This window comes from Miniopterus natalensis, chromosome 3 (genome assembly GCF_054644295.1).
Source record: "Miniopterus natalensis isolate mMinNat1 chromosome 3, mMinNat1.hap1, whole genome shotgun sequence".
NCBI lineage: Eukaryota > Metazoa > Chordata > Mammalia > Chiroptera > Miniopteridae > Miniopterus > Miniopterus natalensis.
In genome coordinates, this window is record NC_142083.1 from 31,802,028 (window position 1) to 31,819,162 (window position 17,135).

At 41.6% G+C, this 17,135-nt stretch overlaps 1 protein-coding gene across 1 annotated transcript in view; it reads left to right on the forward strand.

The window, feature by feature from the left end:
- Positions 1-224: 224 nt before the first annotated feature.
- The window catches only part of RNF180 (ring finger protein 180), a 65,043-nt gene continuing 48,132 nt past the window's right edge, over positions 225-17,135 (forward strand). The window contains exons 1-2 of the mRNA XM_087815384.1: positions 225-285; positions 16,188-16,322. Coding sequence (XP_087671510.1) covers positions 16,188-16,322 — 135 coding nt within the window. The 5' untranslated portion in view covers positions 225-285. The remainder of the gene's footprint in view (positions 286-16,187; positions 16,323-17,135) is intronic.

Below are 17,135 nucleotides of genomic sequence, written 5' to 3' on the forward strand. Positions count from 1 at the left end.
AGGCGGGGCGCTGCCCGGGAAGAGTCCGAGGCGTGCGGTGGGCGGCGGGGCGCCCGGGAACAGACGCAGCAGGTGGGCCCCGCGCTCGGGACCCGGGGGGCTGGGCGGCCGAGGGGGAGGCCCCTGCTGGGGCGGGGCGACTCCTGCCGCCTGCGGACCCGGGCGCCCGCGAGAGGAACTTTCCCACGGCCGCCTGCGGGCGCGGCCGCGCTGCTCGCGGGTCTGCGCGGGGTCGGGGCAGGGCGCGGCGCCGCCCACGCGCGCACGGCCGGATCGCAGACGCGGGTGAGCGGGGCGGGCGCGGGGCGCCGGGAACCAGGCCGCGGGCCCCCGGCCGGCGCGGCTCGAGCGCTTTCCGCGGGGTTTGGCTCCTGTCGCTTCCCGTCCCGCAGAACCCGCATCGCCGCCGCGGGAGCCGCCGGGTCCGCGCTCGGAGCGGGCTGCGGGAGGGAGGCCCGGCGCGGGGCGGGCGCGGGGACTGTTCGCAGGTGAGGCCGGCGGCTCGGGCCTGGGCCGGCCCCGCCCGGCGGCGGCTGCGGGCCGCGGTCGCCCGGGGAGGACGCGGCGAGGGCGGGGCTGCGCTGCGCGGCCGCGGCCGCCTCCCGCCCGGCCCCAGGGGGCGCGGCGACCGTTTAACTTTCGCACCTGCGGCGCCGCGTGACCCGGGAGGGGGTCGAATGACTCGCGGCCGGGAACCTGAGCCGGCGCGAGGCTGCGGCCGCGGGGTCGGTGCGGGGCGCCCTGCGGTCGGAGGGGAGCTGCGTCCCGTGCTGTCCCATCGCGTGGGAGCCGGAGGCGGCGTCGGCACCCGCTCCGCGGCGGCCCCTCTGCGCGGCCCCACGGTCTTTGTCTGTCCGGTGCGGGGTCGGGCGCGCGGCCCGTGCGGCGCGGCGGCGGGGATGCGGCGGGCGCAGGTGCGGAGCGGGCGGGGCGGCGGGGCCCTGGGTCAGCCCCGCGGGGACCCTCGTCTTTCAGAGATCGCACTCCCTGCCGTCCTGGCGTCTGATAGCCCTAAGTGCGCCGGGAGAGCCTTCATTAGTGAAGTTCAAAGGCGCGCTGCGCGGGCAGGTTGCTATTAAATCGCCCATTTTATAGACCAGACGGCTGAGGCTCCGCGAGGAAGCGTGACTAACAGGCCCGGCGCTCAGCACCTCGGGCGGGACGGGGACCTGTCTGGCGCCGCTGTCCCCAGGCCAGCCGCTCGGGTGCCTGCCTGTCCGATACTCACGTTTTTATTTACTCGTTTATTACTAAAACCTTTCTTAAAAAATGAAGTTGAGTCATTCCCGGGCAGCACCCCACCTGATACTTAAAAGGCCTGAATCATTTCAGTTGTTGAAAAGGATCCCTAGGGTCGCACATAGGAAGGACTGAACTTCTTTTGTCTTTCATCTGTCAAATCTTTAGTCTCCTATATAAATATGTTTCCCACTGGGACCCACAGTGGCATCCTGGCAGGGACGCTAAATGTTTAATTAAGGAGTAAGTAGAATGGAGGGGGCGAGTTCCTAGGCACCCCTAACTATTGAGCAGGAAGTTTTCTCATACGAAAGAATTACAGGTTTAGGAGCATAGTCATTTTAATATGCTCAATGAAATTACCTTGTAATCATGGGCAGGTTTTGAGTAGGACGCAGTAAGTAAAGCACAGGTAACACTGAGACAGTATTAAGTTGAGAGTACATTTAATATACAAGTTTGAACTTCACGGAAATGCGATTGTGCATCTTTATAATAATTTAGAACCGTGAAATTTGCCTCCACAGTATATGTTTTGAATGTAATACAACTGGGTCAGAATGGCCTCATCAAAATGCAGAATTGCTGTTTTCAAAAAAGATGTTAGCAAGTTGTGTGTGACGCAGATCTCCTCATGACGCCGATTACCAGATGCGTTCATGTCTTCATGTCCGGGTTGATTCAAGGTTTTATAACTGTATTATAGGTATTGTATGCCATATTTTGTAAGTGCCAGAAGTCTGTTGTAACTAGCAGTTAAAGAGATATTGGCCTGGTCCCCTAAGATCAATAAGGAGTTTTATGATAAACACATGAAATTTTCCGAGAGAAGTTAGGAGGAGGTGATTTTCTGTGCAGTCTGTAGCCTGAGGACAGGGATAATACTGGGACTACAAATGCACTGCATTCCGCTGATTAATAAATGTGTAATCAGGAGCATATAAAAAGAATGGGTGCTCTCCTTTTGATATTTAAGTAGAAAAGAAGTCCACTGTTTAGCAGCCAAATCTCTCTTTTTAAATTGAGCGTGAATGGTAACTTTGAGAAGAATCACAGATTTCGAAGTGAAGTAAATTATCAGCAGACAAGTAGAAGTTTCCCCTGGAATAGCCCTTTCTAAGATGAGAAAGTATAGATTTTTTTCTCCTAATTATGCACATACTTTGTCTCCAGATAGTGGTCCACGCCCATCTCATCCTACCCATGAATTGTATCTTGCCTCTTTGACTGTCACCTAATCTATGACCTTACAGCATCTTTGCCGTCACCGGGCAGAGGAATATTGGCTCAGGAAGGAAGAAGTCTCAGGAAAGCTATAAGGATATGTTACATATATAACATAAACTTTCCCCCTCAATTTGGGAATTTAATAGTTCATATTTAAGGTCTAGTCAAAATGTCCCTTCATCAACACCCCAATAATGCCCACATTAAAATACCTTTGTTTGGCCCTAGTATACAATAAAGTGTACAAAAATAAAGTCATACTGATGAAAACTGAGAACATCAACCACTTGTTAAGGTGTTTTGTTGCTTTCTTAGATTTTAGAAAATACTTGGGAAATGTCTTGAGTGGTCAGTCTCTTACAAAGCTAGCTGAGAAAATTGGAGTGGTTACATTTTTTATCTTGTTAATTTTCTCTGTAGCAAGGAGAAATATAGGAGATTATTTTAATAATAATAATAGAAGTGTCTTCAAGTTCTGTAATCTCTGCACCTTATTAGTTCACTGATGGTTTAGTAGCTGGAACACCTTAGAAACAACCAATAGATTATTAGCACAGGTTTTTAAAGCAGCTTCAGAAATTCTTTTAAAACTGCTCAGATAAGCATGAGACTAATTCTGAATGAGAATTGCCTGGCCTATTTGAAAACTTGTTGAAATAATTTATCCAGGAGGCCAGAATTGAATTTTGGACACCAATTGAGTCAGGATGCAAAAGTAGTAGAAACCTGTGGGCCAATGATAAGTAAATTGGGGACTGTCTACTTAAAGTTTAGTCCATAGAGAAAGAAATTAAAACAGGTATTGCGGGGGGGGGGGGGGGGCGAGGAACATATTCTCAAATTTTTGGTTTAAGGTAGACTGTATTTCCCAGCTCATTTATCTTCTGGAGGATATAAAAATTGCATAATAAATATTTATATGGCTGTACCTGTTTGACTTAGAACCAGCTAAGGCTGTAGACTCCTAAATAAACCTTTCTCCGCTTTAGTCAGACATACATTTCGGTCACCAAACACCATACCCTGCCCCAACTTGCTGTTTGGTTTCTGGTGTTTTCCTTGTTCAGGATGCCCATTCCTCCACTTTACTTGCTGTCTAAATCCTCTGTCCTTTAAGACCCAGATGGAATGGAGGTTACCATTGTCCTAAACTTGGTATCTCTCATTCCCATTCATGTTTTTACATCTTTGCTGCATATACATGTATATATAGTAAACAAAACATAACATTATTGCACATGCTTTAAAATTTTTTGTACCTTAACTATGCTGTGTGTATCATTCTCTACTGCTGTATATTTTTGCAGTCTTTTCCATATTTAACATACTTTGGAATTATATGTATATATATACACAATATATATGTAAATATAGCTTTAGTTTTATTGCTGCATAGCATTATAGTGTATCAATGAACGGAAAAGTGTTTGTCAAATCTATTGATGAACACTTGGGTTGTTTCCAATTTTTTGCTACTACCATAAAATGTTGCTAAAATGAACATTCCTATATGATATAATATTATCCTAGGCACATACAAACCTAAAAGTCTTACTGGAAACCCATAGATACACATTTCATTTTTACCAAATCTTGCCAAATAGCTTTCCAGAATGATTGTACCTAGTTATACCTCCCCTTAGTGCTTTATGAGGTTCTTGTTGTTGCTCCGTATCATTTTCCCACTCGGTTTTGTTAGACTTCTACGTTTTTCCCAGTGTGATCGGTGTGAGATAGTACCTTGTTTTAATTTTAATTTTCCTGATTGCTGGTGAAGTTGAACACTCTTGATTGTTGGCTATTTTGGCTTCCTCTTTTGGGAATTGTGCTTTCAAAGTCTTTGTTCAGTCTTCTGTTAGATATTTGTCTTTTTAAAATTTTGTGTTGTAGAATTAACTTTGATATTAACTATCTGCTTATAGTTTTCGCAGATCTCTTCTTCCTGTCTCTGAGTTGTCTCTTAATTTTGTTTGTATTTTCTTATACTGAAGTTCAAAAATATATCAATATTTTAAACATGTCAATATAATTTTTTTTTTGGAACAGTTTTATGACTCAACATGCAGTTAAAACCTTGGTCTTCCTAAAGTTTGCGGCTTTCTACCTTTCATAAATGCTTTCCAGATAAAGTAGAGTATAAGTAAATAAATGAAAATGCCACACAGTTCATCCCTGGAATATATATAAAATTATTCATCTTTAACAATTTACGTAAAAGTTCTGTATTCAGAATGGCATCTAAATAGTAGCTTTTTCTAATTTTTCATTAGTTCCCTATGAAGATGTAGAATAAAATGGAAACTCATTACAAAATCAAAAGCAAAAATCTAAAAACCAGGAGGAAGTGACCTTAATAGAAGCAGATTGTCGTCTATCTATCCAGAGGAATTTCTCTACGGCAGCCCCTGGGATCCCTGCCCTGCCCGACCCCTGCCTCTCGGTACAGACTGTCCGATACAGGCCAAGAGGCTTCCTTCTCTGCCCCTTACTGCCAACTCCCTCAGTGACCTAGGTCCGCTGCCAGCTCCCAAGCTGGGAAGACCCCTCTCTGCCTCTCCTGACTGCCCTGCGAGGCAGCAACTGCTGGATTTCCGTTTCACTTTCTGTGTTCCCAGCAAATTCCAGGAGGCCGCAGGCAGAATGCAGGGGGTTGTGGCGGGTGCCCCAGAGCATAGGAGGCCAGAGGCCTGGGAAGCCTGGTGATGATAAATAGCATCGTGGTTACAGTCCTCCTCATGGGTCCTGGCAGGTCACCCAGGGAAACGGGCAGTAAAGGGTAGTCACGGTGCCCCCTCTGAAGAGCAGGGTAGAGAATGGGGAGCCGGGCCCTGAAGGCCTGAGGGACAGGGGAAGCGGACTGGGTGCTTTGTGTGTCAAAGCTCTGCCACCGTACATCTGAGCAGGAGGGCAGGAGAGGGACCGTGGGCAATTTCCGCACTCTGGCCGTTTAACTTTATTAGAGTTTACTAGGGAGGGGGCAGAATTTTGTGGCAGCACATGGTGTCCTAGGACAAGCATTTTGATTCAGCCAGAGTCATGTGAGAATTTAAATCATAATTTAGTCTCTGAATTGGGCTTTCCCCCCATTTAATGCAGTAGCATGTACTTAGAGATTTGGCTCATAAGTGAGTTTAATAAAGAATGGGGTTTATATGTGATGGGTTAGAATTTCCTGTCATTGCCAAAACTGAGAGAACAGTAGCTCTAGTTGCCTCTAATTCAATTCAGCAACATATATAGTCATATGCAAGGTATTTGGTGGTATTGTGACGGAGTCTATAGCCCTGAGACACTGCTTATGCCCATCCTCTGGAGCTTACAATTTAAAGGAAGAAACATGTATAGAAACATATGTAGACTAAGACACATTAGTGTAGTACCTGGTGGCACAGGGACATGAGGACTAAACAGAGGCTTAGGTAACATGAACTATTCAAAGGAAGGTTTGTTCAGGGAAAGAAAACAATAAGCGTCCTAGGAGCTTTACACGCTTTTGGGGGGAAGATGATGTGATAAGTAAAATAAATAGCCCGAGTCTCTCAGCTTCCAGGTTAGTGCTTTTTCTACCAGGAGATACCTCCTCCTCTGTGTCTCTGTTATCTAGCAGTCTTTTGCAGGAACTTGGTAGAGCTGCCTCTGTAGCCAGCAAAAAGCCTCTCTGTGTAGCTACTTTTTTGCCCAGAAGATAAAAGGAGTTTGAAGGGAGGCTAGTGTGTTTATCTTTGCTGCCACTTTCTCATTGAATCTTTCCTTGGTCATCAGTATTGACCTATCAAAAGGAATATAACTATCCAATAAAGTTCTGGCAAGTCAGACAGCTAACTTATTATTAACTTTCAGTTAAGACCAAGCTTTATATCGTATTAACGTATTTCACATAAAGTTACATGTTTTAGCCCTTACATACCCTCCTAAGAAATCAGCCTGACGGGCATTTGGGGAAAGAAGGCTCTATTTGACCTCAGGGTCTGTTCTTAGATGTTTCCCTCTGAGGACCCTGATAATTTTGCCTGCTCTCTCCTACCCACCTGGCTTAGAACCTCTCTCATATACTTTCATAATACAGGTATCTGATGTTCTTTGTGTTTTCTGACAAAATAGTAGGTGCTCAGCAAATACTTATTGAATGAAAGAATATCTATGACCTCAAAATACAACTTAAAATTAATTTTGAAAAATCACCTGATTCAGTTTCCTCTTGCTATTGTCTCTATTTGGTCCAATAAAAATTTATTGGCATATGTTTATATTCTAAACTGCTCAAAAATGGCTAAATGTATCCCTTGGAACAAAAATGTGTAGACTCATTTATATGGTGATTTCTAAGATTTACATGTAAGTACAAGTATACAGACACCATTGTCAAAAGTATATTTCAGCTTTGCTCACAACTCATTAATTCTGTGTGTAATGTGTTTTCTTATATTTCCTCCCTAAGAAAGTAATTTGTGACAGGTAGTGTGTGAGATGAATGGGTTCTCACACTATTTTATTTATCTTTAGAACTTATTCCTTCTTTTACCAAAGAACGGTAACACTTAAAATGGGCAAAATTAATCGAAATATAGACATTACAAAATGTCTGCATTTCTTCAGTGATTTTTTTTTACAATTCTTAAAGGTGTCACTTGGATTGAAAGACTACAGTGAGCATCCAAGTACCTGGTAGCTGCAATAGCGTCAAATTCATATTACCATTTCTCTTAAAGTTAAATATGCATTGTGTCATGTCTAAGCGGTCAGCAAGCCCAGGGGAGGTAGAAGAGAAGTAGAGGGAAGGTAGGTGAGAGCTGATTAGTTGGTGATGAGGTAGTTTAAACTATTGAATACTTTTTTATCAACAAAGGTTGGGTGCTTTCCAAGAAAAATGTGTCTAGATATGAATACCAAAGCATATTATGCAGAATCATTTCAACAGTTAAAAGGCTGTTGAAGCTGACTTCAGCATGTTCAAACCCCAAAGTGTGTAGCATCAACAATTACTGAAGAAGACTGAGGCCTCTCTCTCTAACTCATGATTTATACAGTTCTAGAGTTAATAAATTGGAGGCTTCAGCAGCTACCAAGTCTAGAATTATGAAATTGATGAGTTAGAAATCACCTGATCCAGTCTCCTAGCTGTACATATAAAGTATTTGATACCCTTTACAAAGACTGAAAGCTAATGTGAAAGGGATCCTGAATTACCAGCCACCTTTTACTAAATAATACATGTCCTAGAAATACCTATTGAACTACATAAGGCATATAGATTCCACAGGAATCTAGTCAGATCTCTAAGACCCTGTTTTAATTTCTGCTTAATGTAAGATTACTTTTCTGGTCCTGATGTGTTCTTAGGTAGTTCACAAACAAATGAGGTGACTTTCTCTTGCTCTGAAAGCTCAGTCATTTTATTTTTACAGTTTTCCACAGACTATTGATTACAGTGTTATTAGTACCTCTTTCCTGTGGTCTGCTTGGATTTGGGCATGTTTTACTCCAGTTCTCCTGTGTTTATAACACATTTAAATTAAAAATATTCAGCATCAGCATGGGGAGCTGACATGGTATCAATTTTACAAAATAATCAATATTTGGGCAGCTTATTCCCAACAGAGATTATTAATATGATGCGCTCTGTTCATGCAAACAGTTCCAAAGCCCACTTCTACGAAACAGTGTGGATTACTTCTGAGGTGGCTGTGTATCAATGAGATTTCTCTCACATGAACAATATGCTATTTCTTTACACTACAAAAGGAGTGCTCCTTCTCATTTCATGGACACAAAATGAACCAGGCACTTCTAGCATCAACCATTAGGTGATTGATTGTGACTCAGTCTAATGGCCACAAGTACAGAATGGTGCCTTTACACCACACACACACACAGCAAAAATGAAGGTATATACACATTTGAAATTTAAGTCCCCAGAGCATATGGGCAGCATTTTTTTTATTGATTTCAAAGAGGAATGGAGAGAGAGACATCAGTGATGAGAGTCATCATTGATCAGCTGCCTCCCGCACGTCCCTCACTCTGGATGGAGCCCGCAACCCGGGCCTGTGCCCTGACCGGGCATGAACCGTGATCTCCTGGATCCTAGGTCGACGCTCAACCGCTGAGCCACACCCGCCAGGCTGGGCGGCATTTCTCAGTCAGTAGTACAACACCCTATTCTGCAGGTCATTTTCTCTCCGATTTTAGTAATCTCCCCGTCCCCCAAATTCTGCCAGATCAGTAGATTTTTTTAACCTTACAAATACAGGAAAGGTGTATATATTAAAAGTATGTATTCAAATTTCCTTCGGTAGTTCTACTATTTTTTTTTTTTCTATTGTCATCATTGCAGCAGAGTAAGACTGACAGTCTGTATTTTCCTCCACAGCGTGTTTCCTTTATAAGAGTCGATGACTGATTTGGTTGTACATTAAAGAGGAATCTCATCTCATCAGCCTTAAATGTGCTCCCATCGACATATTTATCCGTAGACCTCCTGCTTTTACATTAATCTTTAGCAGACTTAAGCACTATAGATGCTGCATCATTTAGGTGTAGTAACATGATATTGAGAGGCAGGGTTGATGTTACCCCTTATCTGTAGTGCAGTTTCATTAGTAGTTTTGTTTTTGTTTTTTAAGTAAGAGCAAAATTTAGGAATATTATTTGCTCCGAGATGGTCTGAACTGGCTAAATCAGTTTAGTGTTTTACAATCTAATTAATTCATATTGCTCCTTTCACAGTTTTACCAATTTTACCTCCCTTGGCTTTTCATCTTGGATTTACCTTATTCCAGTTTTTCAGAAATGTACAGATAATTGATAAGGGAACTTCACATTTTTTGGCCACTTTCTGATCTTTCTTTCTTGCTCACTTGCAAATGACTTACTTTTTGAGAAATTATCAACTCATTATTTTTCTCTTTTATGATAGAGCTTTTTATTCTATACTTTCTTTAACAGAAAAGACACGATAAAACAGTATTCTAATAATGTCAAAATTGAGAAGCTTTGGTTCTTTGGGTACTGTTATGGAGTGAATTGTGTCATACATGCCCCCCCCCCCCCACACACACACCAAATCTGTATGTTGAAGCCCTAACCCCAATATGATGGTATTTGGAGATAGATCTTAAGGTAGGTAAGTAAGTTACAGTGAGGTCATAAGGGTGGGATGCCAGTCCAGTAGGACCACTGTCATAAGGAGAGGAAGAGACCAGAAGTGCACATGCACAGAGAGGCCACATGAACACACAGAGAAGGCAGCTGTCTACAAACTAGGGAGAGAGCCCTCACAAGAACCCCAAATTTTTGGCACCCTCATCTCAGATTTCCAGCCTCCAGAGCTATGAGAAAACAAATTTCTGCTGTTTAAGCCACTCATCCTGTGGTATTCTATTACTGCAGCCCAAGTAAACTAATACAGGTAGCATACTGACAAGACAGAAATTTTTCTTACATTTAGGAAACCAATGTCAGATTTCAAAGGAAAAGCTATTTTTAATTATCTGAATAGCCAAGACAAAAACAAACTTCTTTTTGGTTAATATTAATAAATTTGAGCACATAATGTTAGTATTAGACATCAGAATAATATTTATAATCAACAGAATTTATTTTTAGAGCAGTTTTAGCTTTTAAAGAAATGATCAGAAAGTATAGAAGTCTCCCATATACTCCCTCTTAACATAGATATTATTAACATCTTGTGTTATTGATACACTTTTCACAATTGGTGAATTAGTACAGGGTGGGGCAAAAGTAGGTTTATAGTCATTTCTATGGAAAATAATACAATAATTAATAAGTAATAATACAAGAATAGACTCTGTTTCGAATACTCACAACTGTAAGCCTACTTTTGTCCCACCCTGTATTGATGCATTATTTTAAACTAAAGTCCTTGGTTTACATTAGGGTTCACTCTTTGTGTTGTATATTTCTAGAAGTTTTAACAAATGTATGATGTCATTAATTCACCATTATAGTAACATAAACTAAATTTCTCCTGTGTTCAATCCATTCATCCCCAACTCTCTCTACCCAAATAATTAGATGTTCATACGTAAAGATGTTGAAATTGCTGGAAAATGCTAATTTAAAATTGTTTTTCTTTACTATTCTGATAGAAAAGTTAGAATATTTCACATTCAAAGTTCTGTGCATGAAATACAGATCTGTTGTCCTGAGGACTTATGAGAACTTTAATATCATAACTCGTGACCCCAAATTTGAATTTTTGCAGCTTGAGCTCTGAAGCTGCCTGCACAGAATAACTTTGCCCTGTTGGGCTCCGGAACGGCCAGCAGCCTCCCCTGTGCTGATTGTACTGCCTGATAAACTGTACTCCTTGCATCACTGTTAAATAATACTCCCTGTGCTATGATTGTGTGATCAAAGACAGCCTTTTTGTTCTGCAGGCCTGGGCTGAAACTGGGTCTTGCCGAGATAAGCATGAGGCTTCATTCATTCATTATATATGTATCGTTCTCTCCTGGTAACTCCTTGCTCTCACCTCCCAGCCCCACTTCCTTGTTCACTGAGTCAGTCAACTATTGAAAGTTGAATTGCTCCCACCAATCAGAAAATGAGTGATGTGAGTTTACAATCTTGTTGCCCCTAGCAACCAATCTCTTTGATCAATAGCTCTTTGCAACTTGTGCCTTATAAACCCTAAGGTATTTCCATTTTGGAACATAGTCTCAGTTCATACCGAGAATATCAAAGACTTCATTTCCAGGTTTGCAGATCCTTACCTGAATAAACTCTCTTTAAAATTCTTTAAAAAGGTATCTCCAGATCTTTGTTCACAGTCCCTGTGTCGAGGTTTACTTTATGTTAGATTTTTCTATCTTGGCCCATTCCAAGATTGAAGAGGGAGCGCGAAGCCCTTCTGCAGTGCACTGAGGCTGATGGTAGTCTTGAGGCAAAGCCCTTGTGCAGTTGTTTGAGTTGAAAGTTGAACCATCCGCCGTCTGTGGCACACCGTTTTTACTTGAATTATTGACAAACTATGGTTATTCAGATATTCAGTCATGGATATTTGGCATTATTTGTTGCAGGTGATAAAATCTGAGCTTTAAACAAAAGTTAGCACTTTAGAAAACTTGCATCTACCACTATAAATTTGATTTCTGCCCAGTAATTAAAAACATTTTTTGCTGGGATTGGAGGTGATAGTAAGAAATGTGGCTTTTTTGATATTCTGTAATGAAATGTGAAATGTATCAACTTGGGAGATTACCCGTAAGTCAGCAAAACATTATTTTCTAAAAGCCCAGTGCATTGAGGAAATACCAGAAAGTGGCAAGGACATTAGAACAGGTAGTGAGGTGCTGCAAGGGGCACTCTATGAACAGGCACTATGGAGCATGTCAAGTAGATATTAGCAGCTGGTGTGGTCCTGGAGACCAGCCGTGGGGCAGGAGATAAGGTCACCATAACAAAGACTGTGACTGAGGTGGGAAGAGCTAGGGTCCAAGGGAAGCCCTCCATCTTTGAAAAATGCATGTATGTATCTGATCTGATCAGAACTGGACTAAGAGATGAGGAACTGAATTTGAGAGAAAAGCAAAAGATGACTGTACCTGAATTTCTTAGGCCTTATAAGCCCGTAAGTTCCACAGCAGTCATAGGAATCATAATACCAGAATTTTACAGCTTGTTAAACACCTCTGTTGACGCAGAACCCAGCCCCCTGCAGAGTCCCTCCAAGTATTTCTGAGCAATGCAAGGCATCCATATACATTAAGCAATAAGTTCACTTTCCTGTTATGTTGTATTGTTTCCCAAGATCACGTTTTTGCTTCAGTAGTTCTCTAGTTGCTGCCCCAGCTCCTCAGGGTGTTAAAGCCATGTGGTGTATGCTGCCCCAAATTGCTTAGATCCCATCAGAAATCTGACTTTCCTGTTGTTTACTTATACCGTTCCCTCTCTTCCTAAAACCCGTACTAGCGTGTTGGGTGCTGAGTTGGGGATGATTTGAGTTAGCAGCCAACAACCATGCTGTATTCCATTCAAGAGCTACCATTTCGTTAGTAGGTTTCTTTACCATATTTAACCTTTTTTAATATAAGTTCTCTGGCAGAAGCCACTTCAGCTCCCCTATAAATATATCACTATTGGATAACTTATAGTTCTGCTTTCAAGCTCAGTTATGTATAGGCATGGCTTCATTTCTTCCCTTGAACTTCTCACGTCCCTTGCAAAACGACTTCTGCTTGTTTGGTCCCAGTAGTTGGCCAGCATACTTAACACTTGGTATTGGAAAAAGACTTTTTGTAAGCTGAGCTCTCTGCCAGATGTTAATTTGACTACAACAAACATTTGTTGAGTGTCTCTTTTGGTACCAGATACCATGTTTAATTGTAACAATACAGAGTTGAATGGAATACGGTGCTTTTTAGGAGCTCACAGTTAAATCACTAAGACACAAATACACACAGATACGTGCAGTACAGCATTACCAGTGATGCTGTCCAGGTGTGTTCAAAGTACTGCGGGAACACAGAATGGGGAGTGTTTTTCTCTGGGGAGCATCTGTAAAAGAAAAATTTGAGCTCAGCCTTCAAGGATGGAAAATATTTCTTAACATAAAACCAGGAGAAAGGAAAATGATATTACAGGAAGAGAGAGAAGCAATTTGAAAGAGAAAAAGCAGAAAAAGGTATTTTTAGGGAACTGCACAGAGATCTGCATAGAGCTGGTGTGTGTGTTCTTGGAGGGGATGCTAAGACTTGAGAACCAGTTTGGAGTCAGGTCTTAAAGGGTGTAGAGGGCCATTTAATAAAAAAAAAAAAAAGAAGACTGATCTTTTTAATCTCTCCGTAAAAAATATTGCAAAATTGTCATAGTAACAGGCAAACAAAAATATGCAGCCAAAAATAGGTATAGAGGATTATGCAAGTAGTCAGGACAGTTAATTGGTAAAAATAGTATGACTCTAAGATTTTGAGTTTTTAATGTATGTGGTAAAGTTTTTCTTTAACTTTTACTGTGAGATAGTTTTAAATGCAATTGTGAATTGTGAATTCCCAGAAAGACCCTGTATACCCTTCATTCCACCGACTTGATTCATATTTCACCAGTTACATGTGATTTGTGTGTGTATTTAGTTCCATGTAATTTTATCACATGTGTAGATGCATGTGAGCATCCCCACACTCGGAGGCAGAACAATTCCATCACAGGAACACCCGTCCCACCTAAAGGACCTTTTTGACACAGTAGGGAGATTAGGCTAGCTTCTGTAGGTTGGTGTCTCAAAGTGTAGTCTTCAGGTCACCTGTAAATATGCAGATTCCTGCCCTAGAAACATTGAATCAGAATCTCTGTGCGTGTAGCCCTGTGACCTTCATTTAAGTAAACTCCTCAGGTGCTGCTTGTGCCCCACCTCTGAGGAGATGATGGGAAGGAAGCCAACCACGGAAAGACCTGGAACCAGGAAGTCTAGACAAGTGCTGTCCAGGAGGAGTATAATACAAGTCATATATGTAATTTTAGAAATTTCTGGTAGCCACATTAAAAAAGTAATAAAAAAATGAAATTAATTTTTACACTATATTTTACTTTGTACATTAAAACCATTATTTCAGTATGAAATTAATATAAAAACTATTGAAACATTTGGCATTCTTTTTTTTCTACTAAGCATTCAAACTCCAGTGTGTATTTTATAGTCTGCACATCCCCGTTTGGATTAGCTACATTTCAGGTGTTCAGCAGCACATCTGATGAGCGGCTGCCTGGAGGAGAGGTTCCTGTGGAGATGTGTATTTAACATCTGGAGATTGAAATACTGGTCTAGAGCTTTGGAGTAAGATCAAAGCTAGATGTGTAGATTAAAAATCCTTTTATATAAAATAGTTGTCACACCGAGTATACTTTCCAGTGCTTTGCAGAGAAGACCTGTTAGAATCTTACCTACAGGGCTCTTCCTAATGACATGCTTGCACCCAAGAGGGCACAGAAAAATCTGGGAGGTGGGTGTGGAAATTTGGAGGTATGCGTGGAGCTCAGGGAGGGGGAGAACATAGGCAGACATGGAGTTTCTCCGTCACTGACTCTGGTATGACCCCTCCCTGCAGCCCCCACTCCTGGCGGAGAACCACTGGTGGTTAAAAGGGAGATGAGAATGAAGCTGCTAGGGAAACAGGGAGATGAAAGCAGTGCTAAAGAAGTCCAGTGAAGGGGGGGGTTCAATAATGAAGCCAGAGGAGGTCAGGACATACGCAGATTGAGATATTACTGATAATGCTGAACACTCAACACTACAGATGATGTGGTGTAGAATTGTGCACCTGAACCGTGTATAATTTTATTAACCAGTGTCACCCCAGGAAATTCAATAAAAAGAAAAACATGTTAAATGTTAAAGATATTATTGATAATCCTCGAGGACAAAGTTCCAGTAGAGTGGTAGCTGGGCTAAGGTGGGTTCCGAAGATGTTAGTGGAGACAGAACTGCCGCCCAGCAACCTCAGAAGGTCAGAACCGACTGGCTGCAGGGGGCGTGCTGTGCTCTCAGGCAGCTCCTTAGGTCCTTCCTTTAAATGTGGTTAAGGTCCACCTATGTTCCTGTCATACAGTCCTTCTAGCTGTTGCATTTTATTGCATTGTGTGTGTGGTGCATCTCTGCCCTCACCCTGAACCCACTCTGGACTCACATGGGGAACTTTTCTAAAGTACCCACTCCTAACGCCTTCCTCATCTCAGAATAAGCCAGAATTTCTAGGAGAGGGGCCTCGCCATCACTGTTTTTCAAAGCTTCCTAAGTGCTTCGAATGGAGTAGGATAGTTGATCCTATAGCATAGTGAGCACTTCTGCGGGAGAAAATAAGATTGATCCACCTTTGTGCCCCCCGAGTTTGACGCACTGTGTGGCATATGGTTAGCTCTCGGTGTTTGTGGAATGCATGAAAAATGGAAGAGCCGACAAATGAGGAAATGTGGCCAGGGAGCAGGAGCAGACGCCTGTGGGTAACGTGATAAATGGACATCTCCTTTCTTTTTAATGAATAGTCACCAGGCCGGTTATTAAATGCGCTGCATCTATTTTGGAATTCTTATTACTGTGAAACTGGTTTCATAAATTGCTCTAAGTCACATCATTGATATAAAGTATCCTGCACAAGATAGACTATAAAATTGGTAGGTCTGTTCTCTAAGTTTATTTGTTTGACTACACATACCACAAGACGGAGTATAGTTGATTATTCTACCGAGTACAATACACAAGAGAAATTACTGCATTCAGTATAAGGGATTTTTGCCATCAATTTAAAGTAAGTAAGTTTCAATTTTCACAGAATTAACCACAACTCAATAAATTCTATTATACTTAAAATTTAATGCGGTGGCTATTCAAAATGTCTTGTTTACAGGGATATTTATACTTCTTTATTATGACTCTTTTAAAGCCATTGCAATAACTTATTTGAATCTTCAGGAGTTGTTGCCTTTTACCATTTTTAGTAACAGATGGAAAGAAATAGTCTGTTCTGCAAAAATAAAATAAGCTGGTAGTTACTAACGTAGTGCATCATCGTAATAATTAAATGGAATTTTCAATCCCAGACATTGTTTATCGAGTGCTCCTCACCTAAGCCCTGATAGATGCCTCAGTAAATAATAATTCTCTTCCTCTGCTCCACATGTAGCTAATGCTGTACAAAGGATTTAGAGAATCAAGTTTAATGTGACACAGTTTAACATCTAACACTAAATTTGTTTTCCCACAGATGAAAAGAAGTAAAGAAGTGATAACTAAAAATCATAATCAAGAAGAAATAAATGTTCTTCGTTGTTGGAAATGTAGAAAATGCATAGCAAGTTCTGGTTGTTTGATGAAATATCTTGAGAATCAAGTGATTAAGGTCAGTCCTGCTACCTCTCTAGTCTTTAGTTTCCTGTGCAGGGATGCTGTGGGCCCTCACACATGCACCTGACTTAGCTTTACCTAATTTTATTTGACCCACTGAAAACATTTCAAAGTGCTACTCAGAAGGCATCCCACCTTCCTCAGAGATGATTCATTTTATCTTTAGCTGCTCACATTAACATGACCTTAAAGTTTGAAGTATAATATCATAGAAATAAGTTAAAGGTAATAGTAGTCCATTTTTTTAATCCTACTGTGAGTGAACTTTAGTCATCACCAAACAATTAAATTCAAGATTCTATTAAGAAATGGAAAACCTATTATATTGTATTTTTTTAGTATTCAGTATGGGCCTAGAAGAGAAAGTTCACGTATAATTGAAAAGTCAATAAGAACACCTGAATAATACTCAAAAACTTTTAACTGGTTGTCCTGATAAAAACAAATGTTTTGTTTTTATAAAAATTTATTTTAGGGAGAGAGAAAGAGAAACATCGATGTGAGAGAGAAACTTTGATAGCTCCCCCATGGGATCGAACCCTTGACCTTTTAGTGTATGGGAGGACGCTCTAGCCAACTGAGCCACACTGTCCAGGGCTAAAAATAAGTGTTTTTAAAACAACAAAAGTCAAATCCCTAAACTCCCCTAAGCAATATGAAGGCAGTATCAGAGAGGGGCAGACTAGACAGCAGGCCGTGGATTTTACCCGGAGTTCTCAGTTCAACAGAGAGGGGCTGTACTCCCCTGTTGCTGTTTCCTCCCCCTTCTTTGAGAGACACTGTTGCTGGGTTTGTTGCTTTGCCTCAT